The sequence below is a fragment of the Mytilus trossulus genome, chromosome 10 (genome assembly GCF_036588685.1).
Source record: "Mytilus trossulus isolate FHL-02 chromosome 10, PNRI_Mtr1.1.1.hap1, whole genome shotgun sequence".
In the NCBI taxonomy this organism is placed as follows: Eukaryota; Metazoa; Mollusca; class Bivalvia; order Mytilida; family Mytilidae; genus Mytilus; species Mytilus trossulus.
In genome coordinates, this window is record NC_086382.1 from 394,879 (window position 1) to 416,682 (window position 21,804).

Below are 21,804 nucleotides of genomic sequence, written 5' to 3' on the forward strand. Positions count from 1 at the left end.
ACTTATTTTTAAGGCTGATTGCAGTGGCAGATCCAGGGGGAGAGTTCCATGGGGTGGACCCCCCCTTTTTTTGGGGGGGACGATCAATGCATTTGAATGGGGACATATAGCTGGAGCCCTCCTTTTATCCCTTTTTAAAATGGCTGAATTCACTCCTAAGTTGATTAGTTAGAATTGATGAAACAAGTTGCAAGTTGGTTAGAATTTTGAATGAACTTGGGGGCCGCCAATAGGTGAAGTAAAACACATATCATCAAGTCAAAATCATTCGATAGAAAATATATCATATGGCCCTCAATAAAGGACAATAACTCGAACAAATGGATCCCGTTATTACAGGTTCAAATTACAGTGAGAACTACCTGTAAACAAAAATTCCCTATTTTTCAATTCTACTAGTTTTTTTTCTATAAAAAGAATCTGAAGTGGAAAGTCTGTTTTTTGTTTGAATGACATTTGGTGTTCTCAAAGCCACTTCAATCAATGAAGAAAAGCATTGAGTGCTGATGTCCTCTGAAAGCCACTTATATTAATAGATAATGCCTGTAAGAGATAAGAAGGGCATTAGGAATAAAATCAAAAGGCTGCAGAATGTCTGTATGGAAATGTACAAGTGCTACCGAATATCTGAAGCATACTTTAATTGGACTCGAATAAATTGAGAATCCAGATCAAGTAGCATCCATTATTGAAATGAAAACAGAACAACTCTGACCTATTGACCTTGTGATATTGAAGGGAAACTTCCCACCATATCTTGGGGTTAATTAATTCTAATTCAAACAAACAAAATAAACACTACACTTGACTTTAGTCCATTTGAGTGTTCATCGGTCCTTTAAATGACGGAATACTGCAACACGTTACCCTGCTTCATGTTACGATTGCTTACAATATTTAGACTGAGTTTGACTTTTGAACCTGTTTTTTCTATCAAAACCTATTTGGTTTTAAATATATTGACAGACAAGTCGTGGAACGTGCAGCCTTCCAACAGAAAATTGAACGTAGAAATACATCGTAGGAACAGCAGAATACCAAAGGCTAGACCAATCGTTAAGGTCTTATCAGAAACGGCTTATGCGTCTTTCATCTCATATCAAACTTCAAAGAGAATTTAATGCAAGATTTTATTAAAATGTCAAAACAGAAATAAAAATTCACTTGAAATTCCTTTAAACTTCAAATCCAAACTGAATATCAGAATTTGAAATGATTATAAAAGTATTGATTTAGTTTTCTAGTCAGGTTAGGATTTATTCAATCAGTATCCCTTCAAATGTCTCATGTTAAAAGCAAGATGAAAGAACTAGTTCAGCGATGATTCACAGACAGTATACATAATAGCTTACTTGTCCATTGTCAAAATTTGTTCTAATTCAGGTACATGTAGTGCATCTTTATCTTTAAAGTTTTTTTTATAATCTAAATAAGACAAAACAAAAAATTCAGAAAGAGCATGACCTGCATCTAAGCAAATAAGAGGATGTCTGTTTCCAGGTTGCCAATAAGACAACTTTACGCCAAAGACCACATGACCTAGTTTAAAACAACTATAGGTCACCTCAACCTTCAACAATGAGCAAAACACATACTACAGAAAAGCTAGAAATGACAAATGTAAAACAATTAAAATAAAAAGACATCTAAAGTATGTGACAGTCAAATAAAGTATTACAAGAACCAATGAAATGAACAGTGTATCATAGTTTGATCCCAGTATCCACCAGTCAAATTGAAGAATTGAAAAGGAGTCATGGCCCATCTAATTATGAAATATCCTTTCAGCATAGAGGAATATTTACAAGAGATTCTTAAAATACTAAATTTTTAAACAATTCAGAAAATCATATAGTAGTTGCCCTGTGCCCTATAAGAGTGCCATGTTCTCTGGACTTGAAAGACTGTTAGGAGGTGGTAAAAAGAAGACAAAAGTTGACATCTATCAGCAATCCACTATAAACTTCAATTTCCTGATTTTTTCTTCACCTATGAGTCCACAATGTATCTTGTTTCTTGACCTGAATGCAGGCAAAATATTTGCCACTGGGCATTAAACAAATAATTACTCAATTATTTATAACTTTACAATTGGTATGACTATTCATAACAACCCTACTATGGTGTTCTCCTACCAAGGAGGATATTAACCACATAACAGAACAACACAGGAATTATATATGATGACATTGTTTACAAAGTACCAACACTTCAAGTCAAAATCTTTACAAACACATCTGGATTAAAATATATATACATGCATTTTATTTTTTATACATACAAAATCGTTTGAAAGTCAATAAATAAAATTCTACTGAAAAAGAACTAACTTTAAAATAAACAAACCAGATTAAAATGAAAATTTTCTAATGAACAAAACTATATAATCATACATGACATGTTTTTCTCATTGTAAAAGCTGATAGAGTATTATGGCTCATTTGCAATCATGTCACAATTCTTCTTTACTTTTTTAAAACAGATATAATTATGATACAGTGAGATTTTCTCATTGTTGAAGGCCAAACAATGACCTGTAGATGTTAACAACTTTGTTCTTTGGTCTTTGGAGGCGTATAAGTGTCTCATTCTTTGTTGCCAATCATACCAGTTATATTTTTTTTAATATAAATAAAACTTTCTTTGTGAAAATTTAAGCACCAAATACAAATGGACACTTTCATTTTGCACCAAGAAGCCTGAGTCTATAGTAACAGCTTAGTTTATTAACAAATCATACAAAACACTAACAAAATTTAAGGGGGTAGTGAAAATTGTTCTTCCAGGCAAAAAATGCTTTAATTAAACCATGAATGCATCTTCATCCAATTGAAAATTTAACTTTGAAACAAGAGAAATACACTGCTGACACAACAGAAACTTAATTAAAGCATGAATAAATATCTAATCAAGTTAGAAATATAAAGATGTCACCTTGATGATCAAATACAAAGTCATATACTACAGTGGATTCATCACATTTTTCACGGATACCAATTTTCATGGATTGAGAAAAATTTGCATTTTCGTGGATATTTAATTTCAGGGTTTGGACAAAGTCTGCACAAATCTTAATAAAACATTTGTAGTTTTTTTTTTAACATTCAAATTCATGGTTTCACAAGTTGACCAGCTAATTGGTATCCAATGAACATAAATTACATTAAATTCAGAAATTATTGTGATGCTTTTTTTATTGTGAAAAATGAGACAGTATTATATTCACAATAATTTTTAACTAACATTTTAATTTTTTTATATGATTAAAACAGGATTTGTCTCAATATCACAAGAAAATAAAAATTACATTTTAGTCCAAAATGACCAAATCGCAACAATAAAAAATGCACATAATTATTTTTGTATTTATTTTACTGTTTAAACTCTTGACCCTTAAAATCCACTATGCATCATACATGTATTATAACTGAATTAACATGTCTCAGCTGTTAAACATACAGATATAGATTATTTCAAAAACAATATATCATTATAGTCCTGGATTACTACAATGTGTTACTTGACATTTATCTACATGTTTATATTGAATGGTAGTTATTATAAATGACATTTTTTCCTACAGGCCAATTTTGGCATCATCAATGTATTTGTGATTCAAATTCCTCAAATTATGACAAAATATCATTAAATAATAATATTAGTCACACAGTCAAATGGACATAATAAGAGCCATGTTGCATTTTTTACACAATAAACCACTGTTCTTCAGTGAGTGACTGTCTTTTAATAAGTCACCGTCAACAGTTATTAAAACGACAATATGGAAAGTGTCTGTTAAATTTTTTTGCCCGACTTAGCAAATTTAAATGTTGTCCAATATCCACCCACACCCCCAGATTAAACAGATGCATTATGGGTAACACAGATTCAAATCCAGTGGTAGGATCAGGCGAACCTAGATAGGGTTAATTATAGCCAAGCACCCTCTTTTATTGGAAAATATATCATTTATAGCAAATTCTTCAAATTTTAGTATATATTATACTGTTTACTGGAAATTATTACGCTGTCTTTCAAAAGTCCTTAGATCTGTCACTTTAAAAATCTGCTTTAATGATTGCAAAATCCATGCAGACAAAAATCAGCCATGGATCACTGCCAACACAATTGTTTTAAATAGCAATTGGGAGAACAGAACCTTTTATATCTGCCACACCTGAATAGCCTGTAATATAAGTATGTGATCCAATGCACAGTTCCAAAGATTCAGAACGCCAATACTTATACTGTAAACTTGACTACTGTGAGATTCAACAAAAATCAGCCATTTCTTTGTTAACTTAACTTTTCCATTATATTGCATTACATTACTCATATATTGAAAAAAACAAATAAAAAAAAAGATAAATGTCTCGTAATTTTTGTTATCAATAACTGCTGGTTTATGTCATATATATATAGATCTGTTGATAAGAATATTAAACTTAGTTAATTCCCTTTGCCCACAAACTTTATAACTGCAAAATAATAAAAAAAAAAATCCTCCAAAATTCCAACACAAAATAGCAGATGAAATTAAACAATGGGAAATTAAGTGTGAATATTCCATCATTATCTCGACTGCATATTATATATCAACTCTTTCATTGAATATCTATTTAAAATTGCTCCTCTGCCTGCTCGCAAATAAAATTTTGCATGTAGAGTAATTCTCATTTTCATACAGTCAAATTTTAACATAACAGTTTTACCTAAGTTTCATTTAAAACTATTAAAGTTAAGAAATCTGTTTGTTTGTTCTAATGAAAATTTCCCTTTGATCATACGTTTCTTGTAAGTTTCATCCTTTGATCATTTTATCAATGATATCATGTTATACACTTTATACAGTTTGTACCTAGAAAAATCTCCAAGTACATCAGATTTGAAAGTTAATATTGTAAAATGTACCAATAAATACTAATAGCTATATATTTTCATGTTTTATTTCCAATCTTAATGAGATTAGTAATTTAAGATGCAGTACATGGAATACTAATAAGAATTAATAAAAATATTTCCCTTTGAGACAACAACCTGCCCAAGCTAATGTTTGTTTATTCTACATTGGCTAGAAGTAAAGGGGGGTTGGGTTGAGTTCTCACTACATCAGTTTAACTCCGCCTCACTTTTGCGCCTGTCAAGTCAGGAGTTGAGCTGGCCTCAACTTGTTTAAGTCTTGTATGTTTTTTTTCATTTCAGTTCAATAATATGTTCTGGAGCTTGGTGTGATGTCCATTTTCATTTAACTAGTACACATTTTGTTTAGGCCAACACTGGGGCCAGCTGAACTGGCCTTCTGGTGCAGGGTTTTCTCCCTCTGTTGCAGACCCATTTGTGGCCTTCAGCTTTTCTGCCTTTTGGTTGGGTAGTTGTCTCTTAAACTTATTTCCCATTTCCATTTTCATACCCTATTCCTAATTCAAATTATATGAAAAAAGGAAGAAGGTGTCAGCACTGTCTCCAACTGCACATATACATTACAAATACATTGCAACTTGTCATTTCTTTGCTGCTGATTTAATATGATGTTATTCCGTCTCTGGAGATTTTTTCCAAAGGAGGAATTAAAGTAAATTAGAAAACACTGAAATACAATACAACAAAATAAGTACAGGAAACTTGGACTGGACAATTAACTGGACATAAACTGACTGCTGTCCCACTTACCTGAATAGATACAGGTAACCAGCTGATGCTATACTAAACAGAATCACCTGAAATTATAAAAATAAAATTTGCAAATATTTGTGAAAAATCCTGTTAAAACAAGAATGTGTCCTTAGTACACGGATGCCCCACTCATACTATCATTTTCCATGTTCAGTGGACCTTGAAATTGGGGTCAAAACTCTTATTTGGCATTAAAATTTGAAATATCATATCATAAGGAACATCATGTACTAAGTTTCAAGTTGATTGGACTTCAAAAACTCTACCTTGACAAAAAACTTTTACCTGAAGTGGGACGAACGAACAAACAGATGAGCGAACAGATGGGCGAACAGACGTACCAACCAGAAAATATAATGCCCCTCTAGAGACGTACCAACCAGAAAACATAATGCCCCTCTAGTATCGTAGGTGGGGCATAAAAATCCCATTTATATGTTAAATTTACAGACAAAATTGGGATTTTTCTCACTATCACTGTCCAATTCAATAATAGCTAATACAGAATCTAATGAATTCTGGGTAATATTTACACCGAAACATTGTGATTGGGTTAACAACTTCTTCGACAATGGGAATTTAACTAATGACATGATGACTTTGTTTAATTTTTAGGGGGTATGAAATAATCTACAATCTTTTAGATTCTGAAATAGAAAATCATGTAAATTAGCTGTTTCATGTAGTAAATTAATATTCTGGAAGTGAGCTTAATTGGTGGTATGAACAAGGAAGTCTAAATTCATATTTCTAAAAAAAAAATAATGACTGCTTTCAGATTTCTGTTTCGATATCATTGGGTTCACAACCTATTTGCAAAAATTTAATGACAGCTTTACAACTGCTATTTCAGTATCATTTGGTACAAGAATCATTCAGAAGTACTTTTTTTAAGAACCTGACTAATTACGATTTAATTCCTTCTTTGGGAAAGATCTCCAAGTGAACACCCTTGATTAGGCTGAATGAAAAACCATAACATCCAAAGACGGAATTATCAACTGAGAAGATAAAAGCCACACGATCTTCGTAAACAGCGATGCAATTAGACCTAAAATCAACTCAGCATGAACAATATGAGAAAATTATAAGATAATAATGACATCTTGGTCGCTGTCAATTTTCTGACAGGTCAAGTTCCGCAACCAACGCAATGGAGACAAGAGATAATGAACCCATACCCCGTAATCATCTTTAAGACTGTCTCTACATCTCTCACTGTCAATAAATGATAGGGTTCTCTATCCTGATTAGCTCAGAACATCATACAGCGGAATCGGTTATCAATTTATAATTACGATGTTCTAGTCTTTCATCGCAGATTTCTCTAAACTCATACAGGGCTCTTTAAAGTAATTCTTTCTTTTCAACTCTGGGATAGGTTTTTTCTTCTTATGGTAAAAATAATTAGTTTTTTTCCTTTGTAAGATCTCAGTTTTCTGCCCTGAGGCTTCTAGCATTTTTGTAATTATAATATCTGCTGTCTCTTGGGAGATCAAAAGGACAATGTCTAACTTCTTTTAGACATCAATTACTTTATACACATTTTCTCAGGTAAATCATTATTTAACTTACCTGGTTAGAAACCAGAAAAATAAAAAGGGTAAAACTTAATGCTACCCGCACCCATACAGCGGGGCATTAAAATAGAATACCAAATTTTAGAGATTTTGATTTTTAAAACAGAGTCAATTAACTTTGCAATGTACAGATTCATTTTGAACTATTTGACTCAACTTATAATGAAAAAAATATATACAAATGACAATAAATATCTGAATCTTCTTACTTTGGTGTAAAAATGATGTAAAAAAACTTGTATGTGGGAACATTTATGAAATAGCAGCTTTAATGTGCATGCATTTTCTAGAGAAATTAATAAAATCAAAATTAATTTGAACAAGAGGCTCTCAAGAGCCTGAATCGCTCACCTTAATTATTTTGGTTAAATCTCTCATCAATGATTATTTTGGCTTTTCAATTTATTTAAATGTTCTTTGAATCGTCCTATTTTCTTCAAAGCAAAAAAAAAAAATTTTCTCCTATGTTCTATTTTAGCCGTAGGAGCTATGTTTCTTGACATACAAGGAAATGAAATATAAAATTTATACTAGATACTCTGAAACTCATTTAGCCTAAGTTTGGCTGAAATTGATACAGCAGTTTCAAAGGAGAAGATTTTTTAAAGTAAGTCAGCATGATGAACAAATTGTGAAAAAAGTCTTTAAAGGGCAATAACTCCTTAAGGGGTCAATTGACAATTTTTGTCAAATTGACTTATTTGTAGATCTTACTTTGCTTAACATTTTTGCTATTAACAGTTTATCTGTATCTATAATAGTATTCAAGATAATAACCAAAAACTGCAAAATTTCTTTAAAATCATCAATTCAGAGGTATTATACCTGAAAAACCAGTTACCCAATTCGGCTGAAAATTTCAGGACAGGTAGATCTTGACCTAATAAATACCTTAACATCTTGTCTTATTTGCTCTAAATGCTGGAGTTTTTGAGATATAAGCCTAAAACTGCATTTTACCCTGTGATCTATTTTTAGCCATGACGGCCATGTTTTTTGACGAAATAAAAAATAAAGCACAAACTTTATTTTATACACCCTACTGATCATTCAGTTGAAGTTTGGTTGAATTAAGTTGAGTAGTTTTACAGGAGAAGATTTTTAAAGTTAGCAAATATGATGAACAAATTGTGAAAAATTGTCATTAAAGGACAATAACCCCTTAAGGGGTCAATTGACAATTTTAGTCATATTAACTTATTTGTAGATCTTACTTTGCTGATCATTTTTGCTGTTTACAGTTTATCTTTATCTATAATAATATTCAAGATAATGATCAAAAACTGCAAAATTTCCTTAAAATTACCAATTAAGTGGCAGCAACCCAACAATGGTTTGTTTGATTCATCTGTAAATTTCAGGGCTGATAGTTATTGACCTAATGAACAATTTTACCCCTTGTCAGATTTGCTCTAAATGCTTTCGTTTTTGAGATATAAGCCAAAAGCTGCATTTGACCCCTATGTTCTATTTTAAGTAACGGTGGCCATGTTTTTTGACGGATCAAAAATCAAAGCACACACTTTGTGCAGGATAATCTAAGGAACAATCATGCTAAGTTTTAACCAAATCCATTCAGTAGTTTCAGAGGAGAAGATGTTTGAAAAATTGTTAACGACGACAGACGACGACGACGACAACGACAACGACGTCGACGACGACGACGGACGCCAAGTGATGAGCAAAGCTCACATGGCCTTTTAGGCCAGGTGAGCTAAAAAGGGAATTGTGGAATATTCAAAACCATATATAAATTTTAAAGAGAAAATATATTGAGTCTAATAGCAGACCAATCTGACCAAAAAAAGTACAAATGTATCTAAATCAGTTTTTTACAAAAAACAATTCAGTAATCTGATTTAATCATGACCAGGGTAGCAAACAAGATTTCCTTCTTCAGGGGAGAAAACATTCTGTTCTTATAATTTTTCAATTTATGTTGAAATCTCTGTTTTGACAACTCTCTTTTCCAACTTTGCATATAAATTGAACAAAAACTTTTAAAATGTAACAATGCAAGAATTGTTTACATACTTCAATTACATCAAGAACTGGGGGAAAAAAACTGCCTAGTTTTGTAATTTGATTGGCATGTTAAGATTGATGACCCATCTTGGTCTTAAAAAGAAAACAAGGTACTTTTATGCACATGACTGCATAATGGAGATTATGTGTACTAAGTTTTTTATAATGTAATCAGGTAATAACTGTTGGGGGATCATGACATTTATCCTAAAATCGTCTGACAGGTCTTCCTAAACACAGGACCACACACACTTACACCACTCACATGTTCTCTTAATTTTCTTAATTACTGTCAACAATCAAACTAGGAAATTGTTTATTTATCTGAATTATCTCTGATTATTCTACAAGAGTCTGGGTGTCCATCACTTCCTCATCCAAAGTATAATGCTTTCAATGTTTATATATATATAGTTGTGACAGGTGGCCGATGCAGTAGGGATGGGAAAAGGGGGAATTTAATGATATCTTTAAGGAATAAGATCTTCCCAGGGAGGTCCCCCCCCTTTTTTCTGCGGTACCTAAAGTACTGTTAATTTAGAAATATTGTAAGGTTTTACTAAAACAAATAATGTAACTTGGTGAGCTTGCAATAATAAGAACTTGCATTCTGTTATCTATAAGCACTGACCACGCTTTTCATTGTTTTCCCCAGGATCTCAAAATTTTGTCCTTTCTTTAAAAGCAGCAATTATATTCCAAGGAATAATTTCTGAATTTACAGTAATTGTTTGTTTAGAACTGTAAGCTATATCATAAAAGATTGAATGAAAGTTTTTGGCAAGAGAAAGTGTCAAATTTTGTAATGCAAAAATTTGTAAGGGTTCCGCGGAACCCAGTGTCTCGCTTACTTTTGCTGAAAATCACAGGCTCAACAAAAATGAGGGAAAAAAAATTAAAAATATTCTAAGTCCATTTATAAGTAAAATACAGATACACATGTACAAAATATTTAACAAAATTTCCTTCTAAATACTAGCTTTTGATCTGACATGAACAAGCTTTTATCTAAGTTTGGTACAAATTAAAAGTAGTATAAGAAAGTTATTATTTTTTAAATTTAATATGCAACCACAGATTGAATGTGTTGTTTCCTGGCAGAAAATCTAAGTCCATTTAATTTAAGTAAAATATGGAAAAAACAAATTTTTTTTTTTTTAAATTTACTTCTGTATATTATCTTTTGATCATAAACAAGCTTCTGTCCAAGTTTGGTACAAACCCAGGATAGTATAAGAAAGTTATTAAAATTTTAAAAACTTTAACCACAGAGTGAATGTAATGTTTCCCTGCAGAAAAAACTAAGTCCATTTATATGTAAAATACAGAAAAAATGGAATTTTATTTTTTCAAGATTAACTTCTCGATACTATTTTGTGATCATAAACAAGCTTCTGTCCAAGTATGGAAGTAATCCAGTATAGTTTAAGAAAGTTATTAAAATTTTAAAAACTTTAACCACAGAGTGAATGTAATGTTTCCCCGCAGAAAAAATAAGTTCATTTATAAGTAAAATACGGAAAAATGGAATTTTCTTTTACAAAATTAACTTCTGGATACTATCTTGTGATCATAAACAAGCCTCTGTCCAAGTTTGGAAGTAATCCAGTATAGTTTAAGAAAGTTATTAAAACTTCAAAAACTTTAACCACAGAGTGAATATTTGTGGACGCTGCTGCCGACGACGGAATGTAGGATTGCTTAGTCTCGCTTTTTCGACAAAAGTCGAAGGCTCAAAAATAAAGGGCCCTGTTAAGGAAATCAGGAATTTGAATGCTAAAGATCATGATGCTTATAGTGGACTCCTTAAGGATGTGGAAGGTGTTTGAACAGAGTTATTGATGTTGACAGGCAATTTATATTCACTGTAGATTAAACCTTATATACCATTCTGTATTGTCATATAAGTTAAACATTTGTGACATATATAAATGATAAAAACATTTGACAGCCATGTAAACTATGAATTTATTTATAACCATCTTGAAAAAATAAGCACCATTATTAAGTTAAAATTTAACTGAAAATAATTATCCATTTCATCTTTTTGAGAATCTAAATCAGGGCTTGTACATTTGATATTTATCAATTCTGTAGAAGCTCTTTGGTCAGTTTGTTGTCTCTTTGACATATTCCCCATTTCCATTCTCAATTTTATGCAAGAAATTATACCAATACTATCTCACATAAAGAAGTAAAATTAAAAGGGAATTTCTTAGATAATATACACTACATGTATTTTTTTTTAGAATTTCAAAAATATGCCGATATGAAAAATTACATTGTGAGGGAAATCTTGAAGTCAAAATAATGTATGTTCAAATGATGAGATAAATTAATTTTTGGATGTAATTCAGTTAAATTAAGCCAGAGTGTCCACTAAATTTCCTAAGTTAGGAAAATAAAAATTCTCTTTCTTTTATTTTTGGTAATCAAGTTACGAAGTTATCGAGAAATCTACATTTTGAAAATTGAACTCTACTAAATGATGTGTCACACAAAATGCTTGCAATTTTGTTCACAAGACAAGAAGTTAGGTTAAGCTGGCATTTTAACATGCAAGTTATTTCTCTTTGTAAAAAGTTCAGCTTGTCACGTAACAGGATAAATAAAACTTCTTTCACAGATTTTGCCAACATTCCAATAGAGTGACAATTTTGGCTCCAGCGGTGAAATTGACACATACAAATGTCCTACCATACAGTATGTGACAATGATACACGGCTGACACGCTGTGATATACACGTAAACAATATATATGTTGACTGGTATGGAGGGTGACAATAATTTACACATATTGCCAACACATGATATATCGAAATATGCAAATGACAATTATGGCGGTCTATACATAAAAATGTTACATAATAATTAATTAATTTCTACATTTGTAATGCTTAATTCATTTCACCTGACAAGGTTTGGCCAAAAAAGCTTTTGTAATTAACGAGCTTTCTCTATACCTTAACCAGTACTACTAAGTGCTTTTTGGTCAGATCATTTTGCAAATCTGGAATATTTTAAGTCACAAAAAATTGGCTGTTTGTAATGGAAATTGCGTTATTCAACAGTGAAAATCATAAATTAAGAACATGTACATTAAAGTCCAGCTTTCTTGGCCATGTGTGGCTTGTTGTCGGTTTGTGAATCTGTTTTTAAAAATAGTTGGCAGTTGATGATCTGTTGATGGTCTTTTGTGACAAATGTCAATTAAATTCACTAAGTATATCAATTACTATGCATATATAAGGAGAAGGCAGCTATCAGATTGCCAACAAGATATCTATATACCAAAGTTCGAAAGACATAGAAAAAGCAATTATGGGTCACTGTATACTCTTCCACAATGAGCAAAAGCCATATTGTATAGTCAAATATAAAAGTCCCTGACATGAAAAATGTATGCAATTCAAATGAGAAAACTAACAGCCTAACTTATAACAAAAGAATTCATCACAAAAAAATAAATATGACAGACATGTCAACTATCAGGACAACTTAACTGAATAACAGTGTAGGCTTCTCAGACTTGGGACTGGTGCATAACAAATGTGGCAGGGTTAAACCTATTTAGTGAGTGCTCAACCCCCTTCCACCTATATCAGAGTATAACTATCATTGTTTATGATACAGACATTCAAAGTTTTGCACCTAATTTCTGCGTTAAACATGTCTAATCTTATCATTTTCAAGCAAGCCATGTTAAGAGAAAATGTGGAAATCCTCCAAAAGCTTATATAAATAGATTATAATTGAGTTTGGATGTAATTTGCAGTTTAAAATAATAAATCAATTTAAACATGCAGTTTTAAATAATAATCTTTTTTAATTAAAAACGGTTTCCATCAATTCTAAATGGCAAATTTTGTAATCCCCAGATTATATCAAAAACAAATGAACCAAAAAACAAAACCAAAAAAATCATTTGGAAGAAAAAAATTATCCATAAAAAATCTTGACAAATGTTTCAGAATTTAACTGTGGCGACTTTTGCATTAGTCAAAATATTTTAACTCAAGATAAATATTTATATATGTTTTATTTATAGGGCCTTTCAAAAATGTCAGCATGTGAGATTGAGCAGACGGACAGATTCTACCGATTACTCAATGGTTGTCATAACTGATTTAATTATCAGCCAATCTAAACCTTCAACTTGAAACTTTAGAAATTAACCAGAAGCTACAAAACATTTTATAAATTGGAACTGTAAGAGTAAGCTGTATAAACTTAACATTTTACCAGGATTTATGATCATTTTCAATGTCTGATATTTGAAGTTCCTATTTTTCATGAGTTAAAACCCTGCCCACAATAAACTTAATATAATAAGGATATAGTACTGTTTAATGCCAATTCTACCAGTTCTTAAGTAGAAGTCAAGAATCACACCATGCAAGGACTGTATAGCCATCAAAGGTCATTAAAAAAACTTCAATCATTGGCACTGGCATAACATACCCCAGAATTAAAGGGGCAGATCCAGCCATTTTAAAAAGGGGGGAGGGTTCCAACTACATATTCCCATTAAAATGCAGTGATCGTCCCAAAAACTAGAGGCTCTTAAAAGCCTGTGTCACTCACCTTGGACCCTCCCCCTCCTGGATCCGCCACTGATACATGTCCCCTTTAAATACTTAAATCAATTTGTGCATGATCTTTCTGTCCAACTTTGTAATTTTTTTGTTACCAGTGAGTCTTTTTTAGTAATTGAACTGAGTAAGATGTAAATATTTATAGTTTTATCTGAATCAGGTTAAGTGGTCATCTTTGTACTCATTTAAAAACAAAAATGGGGGGGGGGGGGTGAATTTGTTTGGAACAGTTGAAGGAAGCCTCCAGGTGTTTATTAATTTGATTTTCTTCAACTTGTGTAAATTATTCCAAGTAACCTCTGAGAAATAAATATTTTTGTATGCCTTATACAGAAAAAAAAATTATACATCATAACTCAACATTAACCCTAATCCCACTTTCCTCTCATACAAGAAGATAGTTGGTGACTAACTGTACACATGGAGGTTCAGATAAGAACTTCTTTTCTACTTCACTAAACCAGGACATTATTGGTTGGCATTGATTTTACACAAATCCATAATATTAGTTCCAAACTCGAGTAGAATTATGTATTTTATTGTCTTTCATCCAATGGATCCAATTTCATCATTTTTGACAGCTGCGTTCAAAATTAATCAATTTTTTGCCAAATTCTCCATTTTAAGACTGATTGAATTCTTTGGTATTGTTTGCACTTGGGAATTTCTAATTTACGAAAATTGCATGGAATAAAAAAATAACTTGGGAAGATCTGCAGCAGCTTAATCAACCATTATGTAACCGTGTAAATTTTTCAGATAATTTGGTATTCTGGAATGATGCGTAATTATATGTTACGGATGTGAAATATGTCGACTGTTAACTATCAGTGCTACTGTGAGCAGATGAGAACTGTAAATGCAGGCTTAAATGTGCATACAATTGTTTTAAAAAACTTTTATGTTCAACAGAAAACCTGATCCCTTACAGTTGTTTATCCCTACTGTTCCCTTCCTTACAAAATAGCAGTCAAATTAAAAGTATTTAAAATGGAAGGCTATTCAATTTTTTGTTTTAACATGTGATATGTTTTCAATCGAAAAATACCTCAGCAGATGGCCTGATTATTATTATATTAATGTGTTTTTTTTGCATTGATGCTTTTCTTTAACTGATAATTTATTTTATCAATGCCAAAAAATATCCTAAGCATCTACACCATTATCTGTACTAACTGAGTTAAGCAATGGCCTAATGAGTGAGTGTAGTAATTGGATGTATTAAGGGATATAACTATATAATTCTTTATAAAACAACCTTACTCCAATGGTTTTTGGAAAGGCAATAAAGATGTTAGAAGGTTTCAAATGTCAGACAACTTGAAATGAATGGAGAATGTGTCCAAGGGAAACAGATGATGCCAGGCCTGCTTGCAGATAGCTTAATAAAAAGTTAAAGTGATACCTGCACCAAATTTCAAATTATTGTTTAAACATTTTTTACAGCTCTCTTCTCTGTCAGTGTTATACTTTTAGCAAAAAATATATATTAATTGGCAAGCGGCAGTAGATTTGATATTTGAAAATATTTTTTTAAAGTCAACAATTTAGTCTTTCCCTATACCAAAATCAAAAGGTTCCATGAGAATAATCGTGTACTGTATTTAATATTTTGACAAATTGCAGCGCCTATGACCTCTGTCATGAAGTGATTGAGTAGTTATGATTAATTTTATGACCTTTAACCTTTTATGTAATTTACAGTAGCAGAATAAACACCAGTGGAATTTTCAATCTTTTTTTACTTCTGGGAACATTTGGAAAGATTAGCAGAAGGATATAAGAACAATGAATCATTCTGTTGATTGCAGGAAGACAGAAAGTCTGAAAAACTTCAAGGCTTAAAGATTATCTTAGGCCAAATAACACTAATTTTTAGAATGTTATTCCTTATTTCTTAAAGATAAAGAGGCTAAATTGTGAGAGCATTTTACAATTACAAGGAATCCTTATGATTACTTATATTAAATAACTTATGAAACAGTGTGTCATTAAGAATATTTTAAAATATAAAAGTAAAAATAATTCAGGGCAGGGAAAATCATTAAATGGTCAACTGAGCATTCAAACTATCCCCTTGTCACAGCATATATATATAAACCTCAAGACACAAGTCTGTCAAATTATAAGTTTTTGTTTCAATTCAACTTTCCTTCAAACTAAAATTTAACTTCACAAATAAATCATGCATTTTTAAATCTGTATCTTGCATATAAATTCTCATCTTTCAAGAAATGAAAATATTCTAAATCTGTGTATGAAAACACATTCGGATTATTTCTTGAGAGAAATTTTGAAAGGACTTAATTAATTTTCCTAATTTTATGTCATTGATCAATAAATGATTACCCTCATAATAAATTTCCCTTAAGTTTGACATTTTAGATTATTAGATTCTCATGGACTTAGATGCAAACTTAACGAAAATAATCCACAATGCAGAAATAAAAAAAGCCAATTTTGTTCTTGTGAATATTTTTGCTTTTTTGAAGGTCTGATTTGAACCGATTTCATCATCACCAAGTTATGCATTTTCTATTCTAAACTGTTTTTTCTTCTTCTTCAAATTAATTTGATTTGGTACCATTTTCAGACAAAAATCATTACAAATATGAAAACTCTTTCAATTAAGAACTACCCTAAATAATCAATCAACGTCTATGTTTTCAAAGATTCTTCAAGAATAGGACAAAAATCAAACTCAATTTTGCTGAAAATATGACTCAAATCTAATTTTCCATGATCATCTTCACTAAGGCCAGCATCAATCATCTCCTGTGATAATAGAGAACTTATAAGTCAACTTAATTAAATTTCATAATTAATATGTGAACGTATTTGATGGATGTCCACAAAGTTATTTGTCATAAACCATTTAATATAGAAATCTGAACATTTACTGAATTCTTAAAAATATTACACTTGAAATAAAGTATAAATTTTATGATAAATCGTCCTGCTTCTGGTTAAGATTTTTAACTACAGTTCAATTTGAGGTTTAAAAAATATGTAATCAAGACTGAAATCAAGAACAAATTTATGTTCTAAGAACCTGAAATCAAGAACAAGTATTATGTTCTATAACTTAATAAATGTAAATGAAGAACTTTCTTAATGGTTCAAGAACAGTTCTTGATGTTCTAGAAAAGTTCTTTAAAATGCATGTACTAAAATCCTATTTTAGAAAATCTTCGGCAGGATATAAAACCAGATAAAGAAATGAACAGTAGATTTATATTTGGGTGGCTTATATTTCTTTACTTCATGGATTTTCAAGGTAAAGATTGTACAACAAATTCATATATCTAAATGCAAATTTTTATTTAAGTTAATTGTCTACAGAATTTGTGGAAACTATAATGAATTATATAATCAATTTAAAATACAATTATTCTCAAATCCATGAAAATTAGTAGACCACACTAAAATTAGTTGAAAAAAGTAAAATTACAAAAATACTGAACTCTGCGGATAATTCAAAAAGCAAAGTCAAATGAATCCACTGTCAGAAAAAAAAATTAAAAAAATTCAGGAACATTGAAATAAAGGGCTTCCCATTATGGGAAGGGGATGGGGGACAACCCCTGAAAAATCCACTTAAACTGTATTAGATATGTTATCCTTAAGACTTTTTAACCTTTTCCATCCTCTCAACATCAGGGGTGAGTCAAGACATATCGATAAAAATTAACACCATGAATTTCCCCTAAGTCAACAAAGATGATTATAAAAATGGAATTATGTGTTTTTAAAACGACTTTAAGCCGTGCTAAACTTGTGTAATAAATAGCCGTTCATTTTCACAGCATACGAGGACAGCACATAATAGGCTTAAAAAGGTTTCAGGAAAAACATAAAAAAGACGTAAAAAATGACTTTTGCCGAGGCAACGTTTCCAAAATGAGGAGGAATGTAATGTATTTATACTCAGTCACATGATATTAAACTGCGAAGACAATGGCTAAGTCAACAGAAATAAGAAAGACAAATGTACTTCTATGTAATTTATCAACTTTTAATCCGACACGGCAATGTTGTAACAATTGTATTAAATTTATTTACAGGATTCTTTCCGACAGTAAAAAACCTGCCAACGAACAAATTGTTGAACTTTTTCTCATTAATTTACACTAAATGCTTTGTGTCAACTAATCCATTTATTTCAAATTAATGTCCTCACGTTAAAACTTTTATAAAAGTTAAGTTGTCAAATGAAAGACTCCTTTCATATATAAAGAAAAAGAGAAATTTACACAACTTGGTAGAGTGCAACAATTACATTCAATTTGGCAATTAAAAAATAAATAATTTAGAAACTTTTTTCAAATGAGGTAAAAACTTATAATATAAATGCATATTTTGAGTAATCTCAGGGAATCTCTACCAAGTAAGTAGTTTTAAAAATTTGGAGCATTTCATTAATCACAAAAGGTAATTTCAGTTGGCCTTATTGCTTGAACAGTCATTATTTTAATTTTAGTTCCTTGTGTACAATTTGGAAATTAGTATGGCGTTCATTATCACTGAACTAGTATATATATATTTGTTTAGGGGCCAGCTGAAGGACGCCTCCGGGTGCGGGAATTTCTCGCTACATTGAAGACCTGTTGGTGACCTTCTGCTGTTGTTTTTTTATTTGGTCGGGTTGTTGTCTCTTTGACACATTCCCCATTTCCATTCTCAATTTTATTATAGAGGTTAAAATATATGTAGTCATGTAAATTTAAAACTTTGTCTTCAACTAGCCCATTCCAAACTTTGTCTTCAACTAGCCCATTCCAAACTTTGTCTTCAACTAGCCCATTCCAAACTTTGTCTTCAACTAGTCCATTCCAAACTTTGTCTACAACTAGCCCATTCCAAACTTTGTCTTCAATTAGTCCATTCCAAACTTTGTCTACAACTAGCCCATTCCTAACTTTGTCTTCAACTAGCCCATTCCAAACTTTGTCTTCAACTAGTCCATTCCAAACTTTGTCTTCAACTAGCCCATTCCAAACTTTGTCTTCAACTAGTCCATTCCTAACTTTGTCTTCAACTAGCCCATTCCAAACTTTGTCTACAACTAGCCCATTCCAAACTTTGTCTACAACTAGCCCATTCCAAACTTTGTCTTCAACTAGTCCATTCCAAACTTTGTCTTCAACTAGCCCATTCCAAACTTTGTCTACAACTAGCCCATTCCAAACTTTGTCTTCAACTAGTCCATTCCAAACTTTGTCTTCAACTAGCCCATTCCAAACTTTGTCTTCAACTAGTCCATTCCAAACTTTGTCTTCAACTAGCCCATTCCAAACTTTGTCTACAACTAGCCCATTCCAAACTTTGTCTTCAACTAGCCCATTCCAAACTTTGTCTTTAACTAGCCCATTCCAAGCTTTGTCTACAACTAGCCCATTCCTAACTTTGTCTTCAACTAGCCCATTCCAAACTTTGTCTTCAACTAGCCCATTCCTAACTTTGTCTTCAACTAGCCCATTCCAAACTTTGTCTACAACTAGCCCATTCCAAACTTTGTCTTCAACTAGCCCATTCCAAACTTTGTCTTCAACTAGCCCATTTCAAACTTTGTCTTCAACTAGCCCATTCCAAACTTTGTCTTCAACTAGCCCATTCCAAACTTTGTCTACAACTAGCCCATTTCAAACTTTGTCTTCAACTAGTCCATTCCAAACTTTGTCTTCAACTAGCCCATTCCAAACTTTGTCTTCAACTAGCCCATTCCAAACTTTGTCTTCAACTAGCCCATTCCAAACTTTGTCTTCAACTAGCCCATTCCAAACTTTGTCTTTAACTAGCCCATTCCAAACTTTGTCTTCAACTAGCCCATTCCAAACTTTGTCTACAACTAGCCCATTCCTAACTTTGTCTTCAACTAGCCCATTCCAAACTGTGTCTATAACTAGCCCACTCCAAACTTTGTCTTCAACTAGCCCATTCCAAACTTTGTCTTCAACTAGCCCATTCCAAAGGCTCAATGTTATTTGTTAGGAATGTTTAGAATATCACTTGCATTTTTCTGAGTAGAAGACAACTTTTAAATGTTTCAGCAAATATACATATGAAATATTCAAAACTATATATAACTTGGAAACCAGTCAAGGTTATTAAAAGATTTAAAACAAACACCACCTATTTTTTTTAAATTGCAGTTACCTCCCTTTAAACACTAAAAAAAAAAAAATCTCTCTTATTTTTCCAATTTTAAGTATAGATTTAATACCAGTGGTAATATTTCAGATATTTGAAATTTGATTTTGACAGGTAGTTTACACCCAATAATATGAAACCACAATATCTGGTTTTCACTCATTAAAATTGCAGCATTCAAATATAAAATTTACCAGATTTCTTAAACCATACAGTTATCATATTACTTTTGATCTCCCTACTGACCATCTTACTTCATAACAATATATAATTCAGAGAGAAACTTAACATTCACACAATTGTAATATAAATACTTGTATTTGTGATTTAATACCATTTGTTCAATATTTCACTGTATTTGATAGCAAGGTGTTTTATTTCATTAAATCCTTGATCTCCTGAAATTATACAACTGACAGCTTTAAGTTTCTTCAAGTAAAATAAAATAAATATTTGTCTAAAAAAACATAACATATTCATTGTTATATAAGTCTATTCCACCTCTGTCCCTCTTCTCCTATATATATAAAGATATATATAAAGATATAATACGACAGATGTCCTTGATAAAATGGTTTCCATGTTAATTAAGTAAAACTATATAAAAAAAAATTAAAAAAAAGAAGATGTGGTATGAATGCCAATGAGACAACTCTCCATAAAATGAGACCAAATGACACAGACATATAGTTCTCATATATCTAAGGAAATAGAATAGTTTTTAATCATCCTCTATTCTCAATTTCTGAGAATTTGTAGATCTGATTGTCAAAACATATCATATAAGGTTTTAGAACCACCTTTGAACACTCAGGTTAATATACTATACACCCACTGACTTCTAAAGGTGTAACACCACTAATTCAGGCCCGGCCAGAAAGCACATACCATAAAGTAGTACATATTTAACACAAAATAGTTCCTACGCAGGAGTATAACTTTCAAAATAAGTAGAATATTTAGGTATTTTTGGTATCAAATGAAAGCTGAAGGACTGGTGATCATTTTAGAACACATTTGGACTTTTGGAAATATTAAAAAAACTGCACCAAATTTTAAAAAGAGGGTACATTTTGTCTGTTTGTCAGATCTGAAGTACCTGTTTTGGTACATCTGAAGTTCCGGGAACCATTTCTTTCTTATATGCTATGTAAGGTATGTTGATTTTTTCAGTACAAGACACCATAAAGTGTTGCTTTGAAATGCAATGATTGCCACTTTATTTGAACTTAAAATAAAAGAGGTGTGCCTGCTTGAAACGGAGGAATTTAACATAGAAAGCAATGGGACCATGAATTAGTGGTGTACTTCCTAAAAGATGTACATTAGAACTGTTTGACACAGTCACACTTATATAATTCATCCTGTCAGATGTTTTTAAAATTTTTAACAACAAAAGAACTTCAAGAACCCTTTTAAAAGTCTGCATGAATTTTCAATCATATCTATTGTTCAATTTTTAATACAATCCCTTTCCGGAGCCCAAAATACCCTCTATTGAGCCCCAAGATCCTCCTGTCAGTTTGAAAGTGTTGAAAGTTTTGACATAACCCCTGTACTTTTATGAGTCTGCTACTGTTTTCTCCAGAATCCTGATGCTATACAACTATTTTCTGGCATGACCTCTGACATCACACTGTATTAACTCACCTGCCATTCGTTGTTTGACATTTATTGGTTTTTCTCAAGAATTATGTAATATTTACTCTTTTTTTTTTCAAGATGTAAAACTGAGAAGTTTTAAGTATACTGTCAAGCAATGTTCAAGTATTATTTCTTTA

General features: G+C 31.5%; 1 protein-coding gene across 7 annotated transcripts in view; it reads right to left on the bottom strand.

The window, feature by feature from the left end:
• LOC134686692 (transmembrane protein 135-like) overlaps window positions 1-21,804 on the bottom strand; it is a 97,851-nt gene that overhangs the window by 34,523 nt on the left and 41,524 nt on the right. For all 7 annotated transcript variants that reach the window (XM_063546373.1, XM_063546370.1, XM_063546372.1 and 4 more), the window contains exon 6: window positions 5,671-5,717. In XM_063546373.1, coding sequence (XP_063402443.1) covers window positions 5,671-5,717 — 47 coding nt within the window. The remainder of the gene's footprint in view (window positions 1-5,670; window positions 5,718-21,804) is intronic.